Source organism: Triplophysa rosa, linkage group LG5, assembly GCF_024868665.1.
Source record: "Triplophysa rosa linkage group LG5, Trosa_1v2, whole genome shotgun sequence".
In the NCBI taxonomy this organism is placed as follows: domain Eukaryota; kingdom Metazoa; phylum Chordata; class Actinopteri; order Cypriniformes; family Nemacheilidae; genus Triplophysa; species Triplophysa rosa.
In genome coordinates, this window is record NC_079894.1 from 10467196 (window position 1) to 10484980 (window position 17785).

At 38.1% G+C, this 17785-nt stretch overlaps 1 protein-coding gene across 2 annotated transcripts in view; it reads left to right on the forward strand.

Moving 5' to 3' along the window:
* The window catches only part of tox (thymocyte selection-associated high mobility group box), a 54866-nt gene that overhangs the window by 12963 nt on the left and 24118 nt on the right, over positions 1-17785 (forward strand). For both annotated transcript variants that reach the window (XM_057334098.1, XM_057334097.1), the window contains exons 2-3: positions 12877-12942; positions 15295-15399. In XM_057334098.1, coding sequence (XP_057190081.1) covers positions 12877-12942; positions 15295-15399 — 171 coding nt within the window. The remainder of the gene's footprint in view (positions 1-12876; positions 12943-15294; positions 15400-17785) is intronic.

Sequence of the window (17785 nt, forward strand, 5' to 3'; positions counted from 1 at the left end):
ATAAAATACAATCAAAATACAAATAACTGCCAAGGACAAAAAGGGTGAATAAGCTTTACCGTACAGAATTTGATAGAACAACTAATGTTTAAAATTGAAAATTCAACAACCTAACTTTCCCATAAGTAATTGACACAGCCAAACAGAATAGTGCATGAAAGTATGTATGCATACATCGTCAAAGCATGAGCTGTAGATTGAATGGAACAAATGTTCAGGAGATGCTTGGAATATTTTTTCTGAGTATGTCCGGCACTGATAGCATTCCTGGTCTCTCATGTGGTGTCACTGTAAAAGGCAGGGCAGCTCTGGGGATGTGTAGCACTGCTGTGCTGTTGACTGAGGATGAGAACACAGTGGCCCATTGTACCGGGTTCAAATACAGGGGCCGATGTGTGAATCCGGTCAGCTCCTGCTGGGAGCTTTTGTCAAGCGAAGTAGCGCGCTCAAGGGTGCTTCTTTCCCCCTCCAATACTCGCTTGGATAGGCCTTTCGTACATCCCTCTTTTGATTTGTCATTATTGCCTGGGACGGGCCGCGCAACGCCCCTTTGTCGACGTGGTGTCAGGGTAAATGATGGATTAGCGGATTGATTTAGCCAGATATTCCACTTAATTGTCTTTCGTGTTTTGCAAATTAGCAGAAAAATGACTAAACACGATTCTCATTGTGGCTTTTAGTGTTTTTGCCAGATGGCAAGAGCTGTGTTATTGATTAGAACTGTATGTTAGACTTAAACAAATGCAAACAGAAGAGTTCATTACGTTTTCATTTACAGGCATATGCAGTTGATAAAAATAGCTTGTTCATTGGATCTAATGCAGCGAGTTACCTGCTTGATGTCAATCAGGTGTGATGGGGGCACATCCTTATTTCAAGCGAGGCAGATTTATATTTTAATAAGCCACTGTGTGTGGCATTCAGCCATATGGTAGGTAAAAAGACGAACGTAAACCCAACATCTGAATTAATCACATTGGAGGTTAAATTCAATTTCATGTAATGGGACTTGGCACAGGTTTTTTTCTCCAGCACAATAGCTGAAATTGCAGCCCTTTCAGCTGGCTGCTGGCATCTGTCCACCCAGGTCATGCTGGCTCCTGCCTCCTTGTTGTCTGTTTTTTTCCTCGGTGAATAAAGATACAGGCAGAAAAATGTTAGTCCTTTCAGTGTACCGCACCTGTTGACTTTTTTCGGGGTCTATCATTTCTGCGATTACCGCGATTTAGTGTAGCGTACCTCCCCAAAATGCTACGCAAATTCTTTTGTGTCCAGTTTCTTGATGCACCAGGAAAAATTCTTAGAGTCTGTCGAAAGTGATTAGATTTCTCGAGGGTCCTTGCCTCAGAAATACTACCCTACATAAATTACTCATGCTCTTCTCTCATAGGCTCGGGGAACGACTGCCAGCGCTGCAGTTTGTGAGCCATTTGCCTGTTTAAAGGTTGGTGTAGTGAATTTAGTAATATAAAATTGGACTTTTCTTTGAAGGGATACTCCACCCAAAAATGAAAAATTTGTCATGAATTACTCACCCTGCAAGTTTGGAACAACTTGAGGCTGAGTAATTTGTGACAGAATCTTCATTTTTTGGTGGAGTATCCCTTTAATGCACGCTTAGTAATGCAGAAAATACATCTGAAGTAAAGGTATATGGAGAAACAAAGGAAGTTGCTTTTGTACCTCAAGAGCATGTTTTGTATAAATCGCTTATGTTTGATGTATTCGTAACGGTCTGTGCTGGTGACAGTGGTCTGGTGTTTTGTGTCATGAAGAGGTTTCATGTGCGTAGCTCTGTGGTTGAAGTGCATTGTGGGACATTGTTGTAGACATATGTCGGACTGCATCCTAGACACCATCGCAGCCTTTAAAGTAGCACACACACACACAAAACTCCTGTTGAGATAAAAATAACGTGACCTACCTTTCAGCTGCAAACAGCCTCAACTGAGCAGATACACTTAAACACTCTCCCACACAAGTTAAACACTGTTGACCTCACGCAGCTGCACCAAAATCTGCACCATTTATCAAAATATCGAAATGAAACAGACACCAAAGACAAACAAGGAGAATAAATGTTGTCTTTGGGCTTTCAGTGCTAGAACAAACTTGTTCAAACAGCCTTATCAAACCAGATTTTCCCCTCAGCCAATCGTAAAATAAAGCAATTAAGTGGTCATGTCACCATCTATTGGTCTCTGGTGAAATATGCCTTAATTTACCTCCGTCGGGATTCCTGAGGCAGTAAATTATGATACACTGTAATTTTGTCTCACTGTGAAAGGATATTTAACAAGCCACTGGCTGCTCACTCTGAAACTTAATCATTTTCATCCCCATCCCTCTTTTTTTCAGGTCAGCTCTGTTTTAGATGAGATTCAGTGTTGAAGCGTATCTAAAGACCTGGTTAGAGGAAACAGACATTAAAGGTTCTCTAATGGTTTAAAAGCTAATTGACGGTCTCTGTGTAATTGTGCTGGCACCAGTGACCAACACCACAAGTGGTTTAAACTGATAAGGCACTTAAAGGGATAGTTCACCCGAAAATTACAATTCTGTCATTTCCCAACCTCTGTGTTATTACAAATTCATATGACTTTCTTTCTTTTGTTAAACAAGAAAATATAATTTTTGGTCATTTCTCATAGAAGCCGTCAAACTCTGAAATGCCAAAAAGCATCTTTTAGATTTGACCTCCCAAAGCTATCGCATGGCTTCAGATGACTTTAAATATCGCATAAGTCACACAGACCTCTTTCTTGATACTTTTATGGTGCTTTTTGTCATTTTAGTGCTTCACAGCCGCAGTCCCACTCCCCGCCACTTTTACTATAAAGCCACGGAAACTATTTCAAAATTATTTTCAGTTTTACTGAATTTACTGTATGTGTTTAGGTAAAATGATCAATTTTGTTTCATTCGGTAAACTACTAAAAATGCTAAAAATCCCAAATTTCCAATAAAAACATTGTTTCTATTTGCATTTATTTGTAGAAAATGAAAATTGGAGAAACGGGTATTTTTCAGACTTCAAATACTGCAAAGTAAAAAAAAAGAAGTTCATATTCACTTTTAGGCAATACAACAGTAATATTTAGGGAAATATTTTTTTACATTTACATTTATGCATTTGGCAGACGCTTTTATCCAAAGCGAATTACATTGCACGATATTTACATTTGTATTCGAGTGTGTTTTTAGTATGTATCAGAAAGAGCTTTATTGCCAAGTATGTTTGCACATACAAGGAATTTGTTTTGGTGACAGGAGCATCTAGTACACAGAAACAGCAACAACAGTACACAGAGACCATAACACAATAGAATACAGTACACAGATGATTTATGTATGTATTTTTATGTGATAACCTTGATTTTATCACAGTTTTCATGTGTCTTGTCATGCTGTCTTTCACATTGCTGTTGGATGACTTTATGTCACTCCCGTGGTTTGATTTTGTTGAAATTCAACAGACACTGGACTGGAATGACCACAATACATCTGATTAAAGGAAAATTTGGAGTGGTTTCTTAATTTTTTTCCGCGGCTGTATATTAAAGATATCCTTTATTTTTATCTTTTGTGTTTCACCAAACAAAGACAGTCATACGGGTTTGAGTATTTGACGACAGAGTTTTCTTTTTTGAGCGAAGTGCATCGACGGAGGTGGGCGAGCAGAAAAGCAATATGTCATCGTTCATGAATCATTAAACCAATGAAGTCAAAATGTTTCCCAGATGCTCAGCTGTCTTTTTCCGCGGACAAAGTGACCGTTTCACGTGTGGAACAGGAGAGCTGTGTCACCGTGTTATTCCCCCTTATACAAATTACCATTCAAATGCAAACTGCCGTTTTTCACAGATCTACGTCGTCGGGCCTTTGTGGAGGTAATTGTAACATAGGAGGGTGGTTTCTCGTCAGCGTTTGTCTCTCAGCGTGGAGTTTCCACCTATGTTCAATCAGCAATCAACCGATCGAAATGAATACGTGCATTACGGAGTAATATATTCTAAAACAAATCCCTACAACAGTTTCGAGGCAGAGCGCAAGGGGAAAAGCCCAACATGGCTCGACATGAAATCGTACCAATTCAATAAGAGCTAGGCAGTGATTTATACTTCATCTTCATCTGTGGGCCTAATATCAGAGTGCCTCTATAGGTAGTCATGAAAGTCACTCTAGCTCACTGTAATAAATTACAGTGGTGGAACACGGATGAAGACGCTTTCTGTTTTTTTCAGCTTCAGGCTCTCAGAAAATTGCCATTTTGAGGAGGGGGGAAAAGAAATCACTTTGTGCCATAATGCAGTACAGACAAAGGTTATTCATCAGAGGAATGATTTGAAGTCAAAGATGACTGCCACTCTTGATATTGAATGCTAGGGAGCAAAGAGAGAAACACCCCCGCCTCTCCTTCTCTCTCTCTCTCTCTCTCTCTCTCTCTCTTTCTCTCTCTCTCTCTTGCTCTCTCAATGTCTCTTACTTGTTTTCTCTCCATCTCTCTCTCTCTCTTTGCCTCCATTTCTCTCCATGACGACCCTGACCCACTTTTGTGGCTGCTTATTATTCAGGCTACGGTTTATCCATGGAAAGAATGTGTGTAATTTGGTTTGACAACAAACCCCTGCATGTTCCTCTCTGAGGAGTGGTTGCTATCGACAGTGCCTCCTATCGAGTAATTTTTTATTTCTTTATTTTAATAGAAAATAAACCATAATGCACTCAATATTAAGCTATAATTTTCGACACAGGAACCGATTTGAGTGTGCGCCTCGCTCACAACTATTGCTTTTAGTAACTGCCTTTGACCTTTACATTTCATCTGAAATGAAACCACAAGAAAACCTCTCCTTTTTCACTCTGCCGCATGTCATTATCTTCACATTTTTCTTGCCTATCTGTGTTTTATAAACGTTGACATGTTTATAAAGTGAAGTTTCGCCGGTGACTAATTACACCGAATATGTACGTTTGGCTGTTGATACTATTCATCGCACGAGCATCTGATGATCACAAAAGAAACAGAGAGCATTTCTGGCACGTCTCCAAGAAAGCATTAGCATCTTGCGAGAAGGCAGAGAAATATTCTTTATTGATTGACATAGTGGCGCTTTTAAGGGTCCGCGCATGTTGAAACAGAGAGGTCAACTGGTGGTCCGAAAGGTCATGTGGTTATAATAGTGCATCAGTGAAATCCAAATATCTTAGAGAGAAAAAATTAAGAACAAATTATTATTTTGCACTTTTACAACCGATTACATTTTGTTCATAAATTATTTTTAGCATAACCATTTTAATTTTAAAAATGGTAAATGTAGTCTTTCCAGGTTTAAATTAGATTCTCATATTTTTACTATGGGTTTCACTGTAGGTTAAAGTTTACACTGAGGTTGATAACAAGACGACAGGATTAATTATTTCCTTACGTCTCACAGTCTATTATGCGGCACTGTATATATATATACTGTATATATATATATATAGCAGAAGTAAAATGTATTTATATAATCTTATATAAATATATAATACATCATTCCATGTATGTTTTGAAGGGGGCGGGGCAGGGAAAAAGTTTTTAGAAGGAGGTATTTAACCACAGCAGAGCAAAATCTAAAACAAAACGGTATCTACTTTGACCATGACTGGACAAAATAAAGCAAAACATTTGTACATATCTTATATTGTAAAATGAAATCTCCAGACACAATGAAGTTAAGTAAAAAAAACGATATTTCAAAAATAATAATGAAAATACCAGTTTAATCACATCTTGTACATTCACATCTTTCATCGTTGCACTTTTTCTAAAATGAAGCGAAACCACAGTTTCACTCCGAGTGTTAACAACGTGACCATTTTAAATGTTCGAAAAATCAAATGCAGAGATAAAACACAGCCCTGAAGTATTTCATGTTTAAGAACAGCATTAGCACTTTGAAAAATGCATTATATCCATTTCTATCAGTTCAAGAGGTTTTTATAATAGATATTTTAGGGGACCCATATATTTCAGCAGCTCTGAGTCCAACATAAAAGGGGACGAAAATGAGCATGGTGCTGAGTAGTGAGTGCATTTAAACCACAGGGTGTGGAAAGAATACACATTCGCAGTTTGATTTTCCCATACTCTGACCTTCCATAAGAAACTGATGAGGAATGAAATTGGTTCCAGTCTCCTGAAAAAAATAAAAGCTCTGATTCACATCTGGACATCTGAGAGAGAGAGAGAGAGAGAGAGAGAGAGAGAGAGAGAGAGAGAGAGAGAGAGGGAGAGAGAGAGACACACACACACACACACAAAACATCCTGGTTGGTGCAGCAAAAATGGTTTCTCACTTTCATACAATGTGCGCTTACGATATGAGAGGAAAAGCTGTCTTATTAACAATCACGGCATATTCTACATTTCTACATTCTACAACTGCGTTTAAGGACGGAAAGCTTCATGCCACTAAAACATTTGAGAAAAAAAGATAATGTCATTCACATCTGCGTCACATGAAATGATGAGTACAGCGCAGCAATAAAGTCTGCGCACAGGTGCAACGCCAGAAATAGGATTCGTTCTATTTGATTACAGTATGTATCACTGAGCAGGAGATATGTCACTTCTCGACATATCATCCAGTTCCAGAGAAGCAAATGCATAAAGCCAATTTGACAAAGGGGTCAATATACAGCATCCAATAAAAAAGAAATCTACAAGATCTGCCAAGAGCTATAAACATCAAAATAATGGCCTCACTGTTCAACAAATATATTCAATTGGCTCCTCTTTTCTTATTTGTTTCTGGGATCATTTTATATTTTTTGCCATTTACAAAGTCGTAGAAGTCAAACATGATACATGACTGTGAAAAGTACATCACGTCTGTACTGCAGGCAATCATGGGAGATGATGCGGGGCTCATTGATTGCACGCAAGTTGCATGATTATGTTCAGCACCGAGAATTCCATTGCACTCATATCTCATTACACTTCTTACTGAATGGCAGCCATTTTGATCGGGTGCTGCTAAAGCACATAGAATAGTGTTGAAACAAGAGAACACCATCAGCCTTCACTTCGACAGGAAATGTCTTTATGGTTTTACTAAAATGAAAATCCTGGGTGGTGTAAATTTAGAAATTAGGATTTTAAAATCTATCGTGTCACCAATGCATCATGTGTTTCCCCTCCGTCCCCTTTCCCCTTTTATGATATCTTGTTTATATTGGACTGTACAATATGAATAATGTAGAGTAACCAATCTCATTACCATGCGCAGATATAGAATACAGATTATTGTATAACATTTGCATAAAATTATGCTTCTTGTTGAAGGAGAGGGAGTGTTTCTTTCTGGAGTTGATTTATTGGGTTCATTTTGTTGAGAAAGATTAGGTTTGAGTTACATACAATTGGCATGAATGTAAAATGTGTGATGCTTTAGTTGGAATTCTACACCTCGAAAAGCGATTTTAAAAATGACAAATTTTAGACCTATTTCAGTCAGGAGGACTTGAGGAGAATAACACACAAACATTAATTCTCATTAGCACCTTCAAAATGTAATTGTTTCATAATGCAACGCATGCATATTTTGCACCTTCTTTTGCATAATATGCTCATTTACAAATCTTCACAGCTGATTTATTCTTCTCATAAAGCAAATGCAACATTTCATGGCTGTTGTTGTATTATACACGAAGTAGAGACAGACTAAATGGAATTTCGCTAGAAATGCGGTTTTCAGCTCCAAACAGAAATCTAAACAAGACTTGATTTCTGTCCAGTTTAGTTCTGTCTGCATTTAAGTTTGTCGTCTGCTGTGCATAAATCAATAGCATGTTATGTTGATACAGTACAAACCATCATTTTAGTTTAGTTTAGGAAAAACAGCAGCACACTTAAAAAAATATTTCACTGGATGTTTTTTTGGAGGACAGGACAATATAATTAGGTGGAGTGGCCAAGTGTTTCACTCAGAGGAATAATCGTGTTTGTAACATAAAACATAAGGGATTAGCTTCTTTCCAGAAGTCTGTCCTTGCCCAGCTAAGTGGTAAATAGGAGTTCCTCATATATTTTAATAGAGAGTTGTCCTTAGAGCTGGTCAGTGCTTGGTGTTGGCAGGGTGCCTTAGTACCTTCCTCCTGAATAGCTGGTACATTTATATAATATTGTATGCCAGGAAAAAGTGTTGTCAGGATGAGGGAGAGCTGTGGGTGGGGTTATACTCATAGAAGGGTTATATAGGTTTATAGAGAATGTTTTCATTTTATCAGTGTGCACGTTGAGAGGATGAGGCCGGGCAGACGGGTTCTTCTAAAAACACTGCTGACCTCTGAAGAGCTCAGAAAGTAACTCAGTGATGCTAGACTGCACATGCTGAAAGAAATTGAAATCTGGAGTTTAATGATTCTGGTTCCATTTCTAAATCTGTTAATAATTCTTTCTGAGGCAACACCAAATAATTGATCCCATATAGTATGTATTTTTATACAGTATAGTACTGTATACAAAAATATGTGCATATATTTTTAAACTGTATGTTGCTCAATGTGTGGCCCCAAATTTAAAATTCTGTTAACATTTACTCACCCGCTTGTCATTTCATACCTGTATGACTTTCTTTCTTCTGCATAACACAAAATATATTTTGAAGAATGTTGGTAATCGAACAACGGTGGTACCCATCAATGGGTACCTCCGTTGTTCGGTTACCAACAATCTTCAACATATCTTCATTTGTGTCCTGCAGAAGAAAGAAATGACAAGAGGTACAGAAAATAATGACAGAATTTTCATTTTTGGGTGAACTATACTGCAAAAAATGACTTTCTTACGTAGTCTTTTTTTCTTATTTTCCAGTAAAAATGTCAAAAAATTCTTGAATCAAGATCCAATTTCTTGATGAGCAAAATGCCCTAAGAAAATAAGCCTTGATTTTAGTCAAGAAATATGAAATTTCAGTGAATTTGTGCTTAAAACAAGCAAAAAATTGTTCTTGAATTAAGGTTTACCTTTTTCTTGTCGCTCAATTCAAGATTATTTTTCTTACCCCTTCGGCAGATTTTTTTTGCTTGCTTGTTTTAAGCACAAATTCACTGAAATTTCATATTTTTTTACTAAAAACTAGACTTATTTTCTTAGGTCAGTTTGCTCATCAAGAAAATGCATCTTGATTCAAGAATTCTTAGACATTTTTACTGGAAAACAAGAAAAAAAGACTAAGTAAGAAAGTCATTTTTTGCAGTGTATCCCTTTAAAGCTGCTACCTGTAACTTTTGCTTCTCTGTCTCCATTTGCAGGTTACTTTATGTTCTTATTTATATGTGTGTTGAAAAACAACTGACATTTCCCGTGAAATCCTGACAGCTCAGATTATCCCTATTTTAAGCACACTTCAAATATTTATTTGAACTAGAAAAGATATGGATTGCAACTTTAAGTACAGCACAATACAGTAACAGTGAATGAGCGAGACTTTTTAGACCCGTGTGTTTGTTTGTGATTCAGTTTAAAAAGCATGTTCTGTTCTGTTCTGTTGTTTTAGTAGAAATATAGCAAACAATCTGAATATTTAGGTATGGATCTCCGTTCACGCTGACAGAAAGATGCAGATGTTTAACCAGGAACAGCTCCTGTCATCTAAATCTTACACATGTTAATTAATTGAGGAACCATGTAATCGTGGGGGAATCAAACGCAGCTTTTTTAAATGCCTCGATCTGATCGTGCGTTAACGCCGGGACCCTCCTGTGACGCTAATTAGAATGAATTAACACCGAAACCCTCGTAAGATAAATACAGGCATTAGCAAACGTACACATTTCTGGCCACAGTTCAGTCCCCGTGCGCTCTTTGGCCCGTAGGCCTCGTCGTTCTGAACCAGGGGAGTCGTTTAAGGATGAACAGTTTAATTACAGTGCTAATAAGTGTTGCCACAGTCGTTCTAATATTATTCTGGGAGAATACTACCATGTCATTACCCTCCTCCCCCAGAGGAGAGCTTCCTATTAATCATAATGAGGAATTTGTTAGCATGTGGTCATGTCAGTTGGGATCAATTTCTTTTACCTAAGCTTCATGTGAAGCTGCCAGACGCTCGGGGCGGAGTGTGGATGGGATCGATTTACAGTCCCGCAGCTATTAGGCCCTGTTTTGTTTTTGTTGTTTTTGTTATTGGATAGCTCATTTGCATCGCCGCAGCAGCTGCCGAATGTACATCGTAGTCGTTTGTTGACCTACTCGCACAGATACCTTCTTTCTTTTCACACTGAACGTGTTGTTTATTTTGGGATGCGGCTCATACTCGTGGCCATGTTGCTTGACGATAGATAGATTTGAATTGCTAAAAACAAGATCATTTGCTTAAGTAGTTTTTGCAATGAAGCTGTCAGATTTGATAATCACAATCTACACCGGGCGTGGTTTTGTCAGAAGCGAAAAGAGAAAAGCTACGATGACGCAAAATGGTTCCCAGCATGCCACAAGATTAAGAAACGTGAATCTAAGAAAAACTGGCGAAATGGAGTGCGTGCATGTCAGGGTTTGTTCTGAAAGCAGTAAGCACATTCGGGTGTAGGTTAGGGAGGCTGTTGGCCAACTGTTGCTAGATGGAGTTGGTGTCAGTTTGATGGGTTTAGCTCTGAGGTTTCACTTTTTCAACTAAAGGCCACCTCACACTTTCCACTGGTACATTCATATGCAAATAGTGGCTGATAGAGGGTAAGAGCTAAGCAGATAGAACAGTGCACGGACATAGAGAGTGAGAGAGAGAGACATGTGAAAGGTCACAACAGTGAGAACACAGAGAGAATCTTTATAAAAATGGATTTGGTGTGGAGCTGCTGTTATAAATATCTGGCTGCCATTTGAGTGGGAGAGAGAGCGACGTTGAAATGAGAAATGAGGTTGTATTAAAGATGCTGTCTGTAATTAATTTTTTGGAGGATCTATTAACAGAAATGCAATATAAATATACACAACTATGTCTTCAGTAGTATATAAAGACCTTACATAATGAAGCGTTATGTTTTATTACCTTAGAATGAGCTATCTACACCGTTGGTCCTCTTGCATGGAATTCGTCATGTTCAACAGATAAACTGCTCTACAGAGTGCGTTTCATAAATATGTTATCTCCTTCAGCTAAGAAGCGAAAATGTGGCGACATCTTAGCTCTGTGTCAGCCACTGTAGTGCTTCGAAGGGGGGGAAGTGAGGCGTTGGTTGCAATTCGCAACCTTACCACCTTAGAACCCTATAGTATGTAAAGCATACAATATTGGTCATTTATGTGGTTAGAATATTGCCTATGTAGGCAAATCAACACAGTCATTTAAAAAGAGAGCCGTTATCATAAATTTACAGCAATGAATGCGGTTTGGCTGAAAATGGAATACTATGCTTTTATAATAAAAAAAAAACATTTTTCTCCCCTTTAATAGAATGTAGTGGCCTCATGGCACCGGTTGTAATAGTGTTTCAAAAAGAAGCACATCTCATAGTTTAAGAATAGCCACATGTTAGATCAGCCTGATCACATTAATCACAATCAATAAGCTAGCATGAAATTAACTGTCATCCGTGCGCAAAAACCAATCAGATCGGCCCATCAACTCGCGCACTTAAAAGGTCGCAATGTGATAGGCTTTCATTAGGATTATTGCCATTTCATTTCCATAGAATTATCTCGAGCAGGCATATTGAAATGAGATGTGCTTCTCGGATGAACAGAAATACAAACATCCAGCCATTGACAGCCATCAGACACGTGTCCCTGAGATCTCTCTCTTTATTTCTCTCTTTCGAAACACAAACAAACCTGAACTGAGAATACCTCTAATGGCAATTCCATATTCCCCCATCCATCTCAGCAAAAATATACCTGATTTATACTTTTGATATTCATGTTTCATGGATTTGAACAATATATAAAATGTAAATTGGTGTATGTTTGTGAAGCAGACAGATCAGCAGAACTTGCAGTGTGTGTGGTGCTGAGTGGACTATAGCAGACAGGCAGTCATTGTAGGCTGCTGTAATTTCCCAGGTGTGCTGCACAGATGGGTCATGAGCTTTATCACACAGTTAACCTGCACTGACTCAGCTGAAGCTGTTTCGAGCATCTTCAATGTGTGAACGCACGAGCTACACGTCTACTGTAAAACAAGCACGGCAGTCTGTACGTGCTGAGGGAATAGGTGGGCTGTGGGTCAGGAAGGTTGTTGGTTCATGTTGTCAAAACATGTAACATGTAGTGTCCAACACTAACTAATAGTTTGTTCCTTGTGAGAAATGTAATAAAAAAATATTATAAATGTTTTTTCTGCATCTATTCTTGAGGCGAATCCCGTGAAACCTAAACTACTTGCCTGCAGTAGTTCACGTACAAGCAGAAATAATACTTACAGTTGAGCTCGCAAAATGAGTCAAAATTTGTGTTTTGATTTAGATCATCAATCAAATGTGTCTCCATTTTATATCGATTCAGTGGTAAGCTGATCATATAATGACTCAAAATGTTGATTTAACAGACTGCTGTTGGTTTACATTCGAGCCACCTGCGTTCGTCCTGCACAAGTCTATCCACGCATGGCTCTCTGTTATATTCCACAGCTCACATGAAAGGATTTCGTTCACCCCCTCGTCCAGCCATTTTAATTACCACTGTACTAATTACATCAAATCACTGACATCTTTATCTGATACAGCAGAGACTTCAAAGACTAATTGTCTGTCTAAAGGTCTGTGTTCAGGGAAGAAAGCATTCAGCAAGATCACCATCCTCACGTTCAGCCTTGTTCCCCAGCTCGGATTATGTGTTGACCGAACATTTTTGACTGTTTATTTATCGTTTCTCCCCTTCTCTCTTTCTACTTGCAGTACAACAGTGAAAACATGTTCATGAGTATGCCAGAGCCCAGCCAGGACTTTGTGCCAGGGAACCAGGTGGGTTAATTACTGCTCACTCCTTTTGTTTTAAGTCGTAATTAAACAAATTTAAGCCGGCACGTCGCAAATTAGAGCCACTATCAGTCGCCACCATAATCAGGGGCTATTATAACATGTAAACAAAGCGTTTAAGGCTTTGTTCCGGCTTAATGAAATGAAGCTTTAATGCATATGGTCGTAGCCTTTCATTTCCTGCATTTACACATTCATTAAAAACAAACTACACATCACGGAACAGACAGCAAACAAGGTCTATAAAAGGCAGAATGTGCAGCCCCTGAGCCACACTCCTCCAGTTAAGGTCATTACTTACCGACGGAAGTTTATTTTAGGATACTTGAGCTTGTTTTATTTCCGAACAACCAAGATAAAAGCCTTTTTTCACCAGTGACACCGCTAGAAAGTTCAGCACATAGATTTTTAAAGATGGCTGTGTCTTTCTATAAAAAGCCTAGCTTGGTTAAATATTTAAAGTGAAACATGGAAGTCAGTGCATTGAGGTCAAGGGTGAACATGCCTGCTGGAGGAGAGCAGGTTGTCTTAAGGGACCTTTAACATGTTTGCCTAATGAATTAAGGCTAGAGATTAATTAGTGCCCCTCAGGACACCTGACACGTTCTGCGGCATGGAAATAAATGTGGCAGGCGGGCGGTTTTACCATAGATCGTGTGCATGTATGTTTAGGCAAAACACTACTTGTATTGCCTCACAAGAAAAAGAGCAAAGAATAGAGTCCCTGTAAATTATTTCTAAAAAACAAGCAAAAGAAATAACAAGTAAATTACATTGCCTAGCCAGTTAAAAGTATTATTTTGGGTGACCAGTAGAAGAACGGTTACTTGGCTAAACTTAAATACGACAAAGTTACACGACCCATTGAACAAATTGTTTATTTGAAACAATTAAGTACAATCAAATTTAACAGATTGTTTATTTAATAAAGTAAAATATTTATATAAATGATTATTAATATAAATACAATATTAATAGTTCTATTATTAGCCACTAGCCAGACCAATCAACAAACACAGACCGGAAGTTAACTTCGGGCCGGGCACGCGCATGCAATGAAACGTCTATAAATAATGTTACTGATCCATTAAAATATTTCCTGCCTGCTTCTGTCATGGGCTGTTTGGGTTTTGCCTATTTTTATAAAACCATTGATCTGAACTATGTGCTTGTGTTCCATGAAATTTATCCGAGCTACGCTTTGACATTTCAAAACCTCAGATACAACCACACACAATAGGATTCGGAGATATTATACAAGAACTTGTCTGCATGTGCCTTACCGCAGAGCCCTAAATTCAATCTGTTTTGCGGATCACAGAGTTTGGCCTTTAATGTTATATACTGTATGTAGACATGAAACAGCTCTCGCTCGAAAATAACTCCCCACTCCCCCTTCCTCTCTCACTTTACAAGTCATAGAAGTGTTATGAATAATTATTCCATTTGCAAAAGTAAATTTAATAATGAAACACGTTTAAAAAAGCTGTCCATATGGGTTGGCAACCTGCTTCAAACTTCTCCTGTCTTATGGTTTGACATTAGTAACGTTTAACAGGTCTCAGTTCTGCAGAAACGTGTGAAGGTGCAATTCACACCTTCCTCACGCATGTCGAAAACTGTATATTTAAATCTAATTGTGAACACATTCGCAGCAGTTTGACAAAGTTGCGGCTCTTTATTAACTGGCAGAAGTTTGTCGGGCGAAGACCTGCCATTTACATCATCTGCAAAAATGTTCCACTTATTAGATCAAATAGTCAAATCGCATGTGTTTTATGCTTGCCATGTGACAATTTTATGTGGTTCCCTCCACTTCTAAAAGCTCTTAGATAAGCGTTCACAGTGGATTGTTATATAGAGAATCAGAAGGTATTACTGCGTAACCTCTAAGCTGTAGAAGCCTGGTAGTGTTATGGCTCTCAATAGTAAGAGGAAGAATAAATAAATGATATACGAGTCATGTATTATTCAACACTCCGTAGCAAATGCATTCAAGAGAATGTAAAGAAAAGTGCACTAAATTACAGGTCACTAGTTGGTTTTAAAAGAGTTGATACGGCTTTAAACAGGAATGGCTGCACACTGTCTTATTCCCATTACACGGCCAGAAATTGATTTCAAATGTGCTTTCTGCATTGGATGCTCTGGTCAGTATGCTCACGCTGCATGTTTGCTGTAGATTTAATGCAGATGAAAGATACATTGTGAATGGAAAGCAGCTCAGCACCCAAGAAAGCGTGGCAAAGTGATGAAAGTTAAATAGTATTGCATGTGCTGTCAATTCTTGTTTCCCTACTGTGTTGGTTGACCCCATGGCCTTGAATCCCACTGTAGTTTCGCATACCTGCCAGTCCCAGCCAGACGCAGCACGGCAACAAACAGGCCAGCCACTGGAAAAGAGAGACCCTTAACCACACGGACGGCCCGCGTCTGACATGGGTAAATAGCTCCGCACCAGCCGAAAAATATCTGTTTGTGTTTAATCTGTACTGTGCTGCGTGCAGTCTTAAGACTGATGTGTTTCCCTACATCTTGCACTCCATTGTTGGGTAGATTGTGTATTCTTTTGCCATTGAACTCCACCTTCATGTCACATTTATGAATGGGATTGCTACAGCTTTTGGAGCTTGAGTGAAATATTGCTTATACTGTATGTATCCCTTGAAGTGTTATTGTGACACGCTGTACTGTGGTACGTTTGAAACTATTTTTACATTTGCGGCAGCTCATTAACCTTTTAACTGTCACTGAATTTATTGAGAATACACATAAAATGCACAATCCAAACTTAAGTGGTCATTCATCAATGCTTTAAAATACAGAACGATAAAAGAAGTCACTTTTGCTGACCAAAAAAATCACTTTAGAGTCAGGCCAATTACTTTTTCCTACATTCTTTATATTGTAATAAACTATGGGATTACTTTTGTGTCAATAAAAATGAACGCAAACTTTAAAAAAACGAACAAAAATATACAATGAGAAAGAAAAAAAACACTTTGATAATGAAAACAATAAACTCAATTGCAAGAATGTGACATGATTTTCAAATAAACTGCTATTTTTCTTAACAATTTTCTAAGTTTTGTTTTTGCAAATAATAGTTTTGAATTGCTAGATTTTTCATTTGCGCTTTTCGAGTTTTCATTTACGCTTCTCAAGTTTTCGTTTGCCTCTCTGGCACAAATCTCACGTGTAGGCGGGACTTATGGCTGCTTTACCCTGATTGGCTAGTAGGGCTGTGCAAAAATATTGATACATGTAACTATCACAATATTTTTTTTCCGATAGTGTATCGATAGTGATACCTCTACTATCGATAATTTTTTTTAATCGTGTCATATACGTACATACGGCCAAAAGTAAGTGGAAGTGAGCATGGCGAAAAATATAAGAACGCTTCGAGCTCTCACAGCTGATGTGCTTTGGTTTTCAAAATAAGTAATGGAGTAATGAGTTATATAAAATAATGCTGTTTGTAGGCTTCGCAAGTCATGACACAAGTCACTTGGCTACTGCAGTGCATTAGACAAAAAGTTATTAAGAAAAGTAACAATGACATTTATTGTGCCTTCACGGATGTGACACCAGCACATTTACAGCACGGATGAACCAGAGGTTTAATACTGCCCATGTTCAGTGTTTTAACTGTAATGCACCACAACAGCCAAGTGACTTGCGTGAGCCACCTTATTCCCCTGTGCTACCCACTTGAGGGGCGCAATCCACAGTTTGAGAACCCAAACCTCTGATCTAAAGGTCCATGCATCACACATCATGGCCACTCTGCAGAGGTAAGGGATGTTTTTACACTTATCCTTACAGAAAACCCCCGCTGGTGCACAGTATGTTGTATTTCTAGCTCTACTTTTTACATTTTCTATTTAAAGTATTGCAATATATCGCAAATGTGTATTGTATCGAAATACATAGCAATATATTGTATCGTGACCCATCTATCGTGATATATATCGTATCGGGAGGCACTTGCCAATACACAGCCCTATTGGCTAGTGAGTTTTTGATTGATAGCTCCCTGACAAGGAAGTCGATACTGAAGACAGTCCAGTGCAACGAATTTTAGAGAACGATCTGCATGCTGTTATCTTTATTGTTTGTACTTAAAACTACTTTCTTATTTAGTTAGTATATTAGTAATTGGTATTTGAAGTTGGTAAGTCATGCAGTGTGGATCCAAGCGTCTTCCTCATCATCGTCCTCCTCACCCTCAGGTAAATGAATGTAATTCAGATAATAAAGAAAATCGCTTAAAGTTTTATTCCTGTACAGTAGCAATTCTGTCTTTACTTAGCTCGTTCATTGTGTGCTTTATATTTTTTGTCAGGTACTATTTTATGGACTATTAAGATTATTTTCTTAAAAAGGAACAAACAACTTGCATTATAACATCCAATAAAGACACGTTACAGATTATTGGGTTGTGAGAAATGAACATGCTAAATGAAAACATTGCTGCATAGTTACTGTACAGAGATTAAAACTTTTAGCGATTTTATTATCTCGGTTACATAAAGGTTCCTGAGAGTGACTTGTGTCCAGCTGAGGAGGAGGATGACGATGTCGCTCTTGCATACAGTCTCCTTTTAAAGAATTAAGTCCACTTATAAGTCTTTACATTCACAGAAAGTACACCTCATAAAACAGTACCAATACATTCAAATGACATTTTTTAAAACGCTACAACAAAACAAATTCATAAGGTGACATAATTAGAGGCCTTTAGATTGTTTTATTGATTTAGTCTGCCTTTTGCAAACAACAATTTCATTATGTATTTACACACCTACATAAAACAGGTTAAAGA